This window comes from Cystoisospora suis (genome assembly GCF_002600585.1).
Source record: "Cystoisospora suis strain Wien I chromosome Unknown contig_1014, whole genome shotgun sequence".
NCBI classification, from domain to species: Eukaryota; Apicomplexa; class Conoidasida; order Eucoccidiorida; family Sarcocystidae; genus Cystoisospora; species Cystoisospora suis.
In genome coordinates, this window is record NW_027153815.1 from 62,647 (window position 1) to 69,666 (window position 7,020).

A 7,020-nucleotide genomic window follows, 5' to 3' on the forward strand; every position below is an offset into this window, starting at 1 on the left:
TATACATGCGCGTATGCGTGAGTGTTCATTCGTTCATCCATTCAGCTTCTTTCAAGTTCTACTGTATATCCACGTCCATGTGCATGTATACACCTAGATCTATCTCTCTGTCGTTAATCTGCGTATCTATCTTCAATCTATCTATCTATCTATCTCTAATCTACCTCCTACCTATATGTGAAATCTATCGGTCTGTCTATCTTCGTTAGCTTATTAGGTAGGTCGAGGTGCTTCCTACTGACGGGAATGAACGCGAGTGAATGCTTAAGTGTAGAAACGAAGAAGATCTAGGAAGTGGTCTCTCTCTATTCTTCTCCTTTCATTTATGACTTAGCCGCTTTTAAAGTTCATAGAAAGAAGATACAAGAAGATCGAGTGGAGAAAATCGAACCGATAGAAGAAGAAGAAGAAACAAGAAGAACAAAGAGAAGGGTTTCTATCTGCTGTGAATAAACCTCTTCTTCTCGTCTTTCGCTAGAAGAAGAAGAAGAATCCGCATGTCTGTCATATCTATATATCTATATATCGTCGAATCCTCGTATATCTTTTCCCTCCTCCTTCTCATCTCTTTCTCCCTTCCCCCTCTATCATATCTTTTCTTTTTCTCCTTCACTCATGCTTTCCTTCTCTTCTTTCTTTTTTTCTTTCATTCTTTCTTTCTGTAGGATTTCCGCGGATTACTTGACTTTCTTTGATTTGGAACTAGCTGAACTGAATGAGAAGTCTCTTCAGGACCAGCTGAAGAGACACCATGGCTTACGTCACTATAAACCCTACATCGATCTGACTCGAAAGCGTAGACCACATCTCTTGAGCGAAGAAGTAGAGAGAGCTCTAGATGTAAGACGGCCTTGGGCCTCTTCTTTACCAGTTGTGGATTACTTTCAACAGAGAATTGCAGAATCGCGCTTTAAGATGCCTGGGGAGAATGAAGAAGTGAATCTCGAGGTGCTTCTTACCAAGACCGTCAGTAGCGATCCACACACAAGAAGACTCGCCTTAAAAACTGTGAATGAGTAAGCTCCTCCTCTTCGCTTCTTCTCTTCTCTTCTTCTCACTTCTTTTCTTCTTCTCTTCTCTTCTCTTCTTCTCCTTTTCGTTTCTCCTTTTCTCCGCTTCGTCTTTTGCTTTCGTCTAGTCTCTTCTTATCTTCGTTGCCTCTCTTTTTCTCCTTTTTCTTCTGTCTTCTTTTCCCTACCTGCTCCTGCTTTTTACGTGGCTGAGCTTATCAAGGGGTTCCAGTGGAATTCCCTTTTTGTCTTTCCTTCCAAAGTGTATCTCTCGGAAAACACCCTCACTGTGGCTATGCTGTCGATGCTGTATATACAGCTGCCGGTATGCTGTCGAGTATTCATCTATCTATGTCTTACTTTTTTCCCCCCCAAAAGATTGTCTTCTTCTTCTTCTTCTTTTCATTCTTTCTTGTCTTAAATCACGGGGAGGGTCGCTCCTCTCTACCTCTTTCTCGTTCTTCCCGTCTTCTTTTCTTCTCTCTCTTCTAAGAAGGGAAGATAGCAAGGAAGTTAATCCTCCTCCTACCAGCAAAGAGAAAGAAACGGGAAGCAGTCGTTTCTACAGGGTGAAGTGGATGAGTAGAATGGGTGAAAATGTGTGTGAGGGTGTATGTACATCTTCTTTCTTTCTGTGTGTTTCTTTCTAGGGGCCTGAAGACGAATGCGATCACGAACTTCGCAGCCCTTGCTCTTAACGTCGTCGCTGGCAGTTGGCATATTGAAATGAAAGAAAGAAACTATAGAGTAAGCTATCTGGCTATGTAGCTAGCGTAGCTAGCTTGGCAACTAGCCTGCTAGCTAGATAGATAGGGAGGAAGCCGGAGTGGGGCAGACCCCTTTCAAACCGAAATAAACGGTAGAGTTGGAAGTTTGGATTCTTTTCTGCTTTTTCTTTTCACGCTGAAGAATACACTTGATTGAATATCCGTCTCGTCAGAAGAATCACAACGACAGAAAGACTTTCCGCTGTATTGCATGCGCCGCCGTAGAGTCGCGGAATGAAGAAATCGCCATCCCGGAGAGATATCTATCTATCTATCTCTCTTCTTTTTTCTCTCTCTCCCTATACCTCTATGTGTCTATGCTGGAGAGAGTTGTTGTCTATCATCTATATCTATATCTATATCTATCTATCTCTTAGAGAAGAATAGACTCTAAGACTGAGAGAAGGAGAAGACTGTCGAGGGAGCATTCTTCTTCCTCCTGCGACTGGAGGTCTGTGCAAGCTCGTAGGTCTCCGTTCTGGAGACATAGATGTAGCTCTATCTATTCTCTAGGTGTACATACAGCAGATACGCATGAGAATCCTCGTGAAGACTGCTGTTTTCTTGTCAAGGAGGGAGATCAGTCAGTCTCTCTCCATTCATCATTCATCATGCTACGAGATTGTGATCTTCCCCCTTTCTATCTATCTGGATTCCAGAATCGTATCACTCTCTTTTCTTCTTCTTCGTCTTTTACTTCATCTCTCTCTTCGGTTTCTTTCCATGTTTTCGACGTGTGTGCAGACTATGCGTTCTCGAAGGAACGAAAGCAACAACGTTCCTGACGAAGTTGTCGACGCTTTGCTTGCGGCTGTACGCACGACTGGAGTTGACCTCACCAAGAAGTACTATCGCCTAAAGAAGTCGATTCTTAAGAAAGTGTCGGGAATTACGGTAAGCTTACATGATCTTCTTTCTTTCTTTTGTTTCTCTCACGCAGCACACTCTTCTCCTTTCCTCGTGACGTCCTTCCTCATCTACAGCACATTATTGGGGTGTCTCCAGAAGAAAGGGACGAAGAGAACAAGAGAGGAATGAATGAAGAGAGAGAGCAAGAGAGAGATGATCCAAGCGGATAAGAGTTAATGTCTTCTTGGGGAGAAGAGCGGAAAGAAAGAGATCGAAAGAAAGAACAAGAGAGAAAGAAAGATGTGGAAGAGAGAAGGAAGGAAGGCTTGCACCTCCCCCGCATACACAGGATAGCTCTCGAAGAAGGCTCTCTTTGCCTATGGATGTATATCATGTATGTGGAACAAGAGTAGACGGTCACACGCATGTTTGAGTGTGTAGGAGTTTGAATTGGAGATCTCTAAGGCCAAGTTAGAGTCCCTTCTCCTTGACTCAAAATTACCTTAAGACGCCGCTGTTGACTCCTTGGTTAAATGCTTGGACTTTGATTGAAGTCTTCGAGAGAACGGGAAGAAGACAAAGAAGAAGTTGAAGATGATAGACGAGAGAGAGAGAGAGATGTGTATGTGTATGTGGTAGAGCGCGAAGAGGAAGAATGATAGATAAGGTGTTGGAAGAAGGACAGAAAGAGACATGTTTGAGATAGCTGTATGTGTGTAGAAGGACAGGAGGCCGTCCATTCCATCATCATGCTCACAAACAAGAAAGAGAAAGAGAGAGACACACACACACAAGTACCGGGATGTCTCTATATGTGTATACCTATGCTGACGTCTGTTTATGTATCTCTGTATCTTAGTCAATGTCTCTTGAATCTAGGTTGAATCGATCCATCTGTCTGTATGTGGATGTGTGTGATGTATACAGGAGTTTACGTGGGCCGATCGAAATGCTCCCCTTGGCTTGGAGTCTGACAGTCGCACATTTTCCTTTGAGGAAGCAAAGAGGATTGTCGAGGAAGGCTATCGAAAGTTCTCACCTACCATGGCGGACATGTTCCTGAAGTTTGTGGAAGAGAAACGTATCGATATGCCTGCTGTGCATGGAAAGAGAACAGGGGCTTTCTGTCATAGCTGCACGACGAAGCTCGGGCCTTTTCAGTGCTTGAACTATACCGGGAACAGGAGAGATGTCGAGACACTAGCCCATGAGTCGGGTAAAACACAAGGAAGAATCTCCCACATCTTCCAAACTGCTCCTGCTGTCTCTCAGTTCATCTCTTTTTCGATTCACATCGATCTCTCTGTGGGTAATCTGTCTATGTATCTCCACGTGTTCTTTCTCTGCAGGTGGATGCGCACCTTATGTATGTATGAATATGTATAGATAGATGTCGCATGGAGGGGTGTACGTATGGATGGGTCATCCATCCTTTCTTCGGGGACACAGATGTAGATATTCCTTGTTACTATATATATATATATATAGCATACATATATATATATATATGCATGTAAATAGATAGGGACATACATACAGTAGGGTTGGAGTTGGTGGGTTTATACATGTGTATGAATTCTCTTGTATATGGCGCCGTCTTCGTTTCATGAAAGGACTGTAGATATTCATCATCGACCTTCTGCTCCTTTCGATATTTCTTTCTTTCTCACTCTTTCTTTCGCGCTCTTTCTTTCTTGTCTTCTGGTATCAGTGTAGAGAAGCAAGATACGCAGTTATGCCTCTGCACTTCCCAAGTGTAGTCACATCACTTCTCCCCCATGTACACGAGCGCTAGTCATAGTCGTGCCACAAAATCTCGCTCTATATCGAGTAGACCTATATACAGATATATACATAGCTATCTATAGATGTAGATAGATAGATCTATGTGAATGTATAATACTCGATGAAGACAGATCTTTCTGTTTCAATCTGTTTCGTTTATCGTCCATCCGATTTGACGTCTCGTCTCTTTTCTTCTTCTTCTTCCTTCGCTTTCTTTTCCCCTACTGTTTTCTTCTGTCCTTTCTTTCCTTTCTCGTCATCTTACTCTTCAGAGTTCGTTTATGGCGCCTGCATTGTTAATCTTTCTCGCGGTCTATGGCTATCTGTATCTGTCTATCTCTCCATCGTAAAGATATGTCTTTCTATCCTTGTAGTCTAGTAGCTTGAACGTACGTATCTATTTCTCTTCAATCCATCTGTCTTGATTTATCCATCTCTCTTCCGTCTCTCCACCTGTCTTTAATCAATCTCTCTTTCCTCTCTCTATATCTCTGTCTTTACTCTATTTCTATTCTGTCTCTCTCTAGTCTCTCTGCTGCTCTCTCACTCCCATGTATACCTCGCTGTGTCGATGGTCTATGTCTGTTCCGATGAATGGCTACAGGGCATGCGTGCCATGCAGTTCTCGCGTCGCCGCAGGGGTATTTGCAGTTTCATCCTCCCCTTACACAAGCAGAGACAGCAAGTACCTTTGGAGAGATGATCGTGTTTCGAGACCTCTTAGCGAAATCTCCTAACGACGAGCAAAGACTGTCAATGCTTATGTCAAAGCTTGATTCGATGGTCAATACTGTCGTGCGCCAGTGCTCTTTCGATTTCTTCGAGGTGAGCGCCCTCGGGACAGGGGAGGTCGATCTTCAGCATCGGTCCATCTTTCTTCTTCTTTTTCTTGTTCTCTTTCTTCTTTTCTCGTTCATCGTGCTTCTGCTTCTTCTTTTGCCTTTCTTTCTCTCTATCTTCTTTCTTCCTTTCTTGTCGAGAGGGGTATTCGTTCGTCATCTCCTCTCTGCGCGTTGGTCTCGTCTCGGGTCGTTCGTTGTACTTCGACAGCATATGAGAGTTTTGTCAGGGGTGTTTCTTTCATCGTCTTCTTTATTTTCTCATTCTTCTCTCTTCGTTGTTTCATTCAAGGTGTGGAGAAGAGGTGGTCTACATGGATGTGAAGAAGCTACTAGTCTACTTTCGCTATATAGCAGAAATCTAAGAAAGAGAGAGAGAATTGAATCTCTCTCTTTCTTTATCTCTTTTCGTTCATTTCTCCTTTTTCTTCTTCTCTCCTTTTCCTTCCTTGTCTTGCTTCGTTCCTATGTCAATCTCTTTTCATTCGCCCCCGTTCTATTTCGTTGCTCGTCGCTTACTTCCCTCAGTCAGAGGGATCAGAAGGGATGCAATCTGTTAAGTTGTTCTGTTTCTTCTCTTTTCTTCTTTCTCTTTCGTTTCCTTTTCATCCTTCTTTTCCATCTTCGCGTCTTTATCTTTTCTCTATCTTCTTCCTTATCTCTCCCTAGTGTGCCTATCTTATTAATCTCGTTCCCGTGGATTTTCTTTTTCTACTTAGTGTTTGGTTGCGGGTGTATGTACACAGGAATTAGTTCATACAGCACGTGGCAATGGAACACTAGGAGACGATGAATTTCCAAAGCTCTGGATGCATGCTACCATGTAAGAAGTCTGCTTGGCTCATTGATTGATCCTATTCCTAGCCAAAACGATCAGAAGAATCAGTGAGGGCGGGTGCTCGCTATTTGCTACTATCATTCTCTTTACGAGGAGGGAGACTAGGGGGGGTGTCATCGATTTATCTATCTTTAATCTATCTATCTATCTTTGATCTATCTATCTTTAATATACCTATCTATCTGTAATCTATCTTTAATCTATTCATCTTTAATCTATCTATTGATCTATGCTTGCTGTCTCACGTCTTTCAGCAGAAATCTCATATCCTTCTTTTTAGAGGCCCCTCATATGGATAGTATGTATACATAGATAGAGATGTAGGAAAGAAGAAAGAGAAGAAGACAGAGACCGTCTCACGGTTGAACGACGGCCAATGGTAATGAGGGTGAGGCAGGAGGGGTAGATGGATGGATCAAAGACCTAGATAGATAGATAGATAAATAGATCAAAGAAAGATAAATAGATTAAAGATAGATTCCAGTGACCCCTAACTACGGTTTGTGTTTTTGTAGCTCGATTCAGTATGGACTTTTCTTTACTTGTCTTCTTATGTCTTTCCCCGTAACTTCCGCTCTGTCTCTGTCGANNAAAGTGTGTGCGTTCGTGTGTCTTTTGTTTGGGTTGTTTTTTTCATTCCTTTTTCAGGCGTTACTATGGTGAAGAAGGAGAGGTGTTTGATAAGTATGAAGATATGGAGAATCTCTGGAGTTATGTGACGCACTTTCAGAAGGTTCCTTTCTATGTGTATGCCTATGCCTTCGCGGATTTGATCGTAGGATCTCTCTATAGTGTGTATAAGAAATTTCCTCACGGCTTTGAGAAGAAACTTCTGAAGCTCCTCGCTGACGGAGCGACCGTCGACTTTGTTGGAGCTCTTAAGCCCTTCCATCTTGACCCGACAACACCCGGCTTCTGGATAGAAGCTCTGC

General features: G+C 42.8%; 1 protein-coding gene across 1 annotated transcript in view; it reads left to right on the forward strand.

Moving 5' to 3' along the window:
- The window catches only part of CSUI_002385 (peptidase family m3 protein), a 10,723-nt gene extending 3,703 nt beyond the window's left edge, over window positions 1-7,020 (forward strand). Inside the window, exons 5-11 of the mRNA XM_068062587.1 lie at window positions 666-1,016; window positions 1,661-1,757; window positions 2,522-2,671; window positions 3,554-3,842; window positions 5,016-5,236; window positions 5,997-6,073; window positions 6,868-7,020. Coding sequence (XP_067925444.1) covers window positions 666-1,016; window positions 1,661-1,757; window positions 2,522-2,671; window positions 3,554-3,842; window positions 5,016-5,236; window positions 5,997-6,073; window positions 6,868-6,880 — 1,198 coding nt within the window. The 3' untranslated portion in view covers window positions 6,881-7,020. The remainder of the gene's footprint in view (window positions 1-665; window positions 1,017-1,660; window positions 1,758-2,521; window positions 2,672-3,553; window positions 3,843-5,015; window positions 5,237-5,996; window positions 6,074-6,867) is intronic.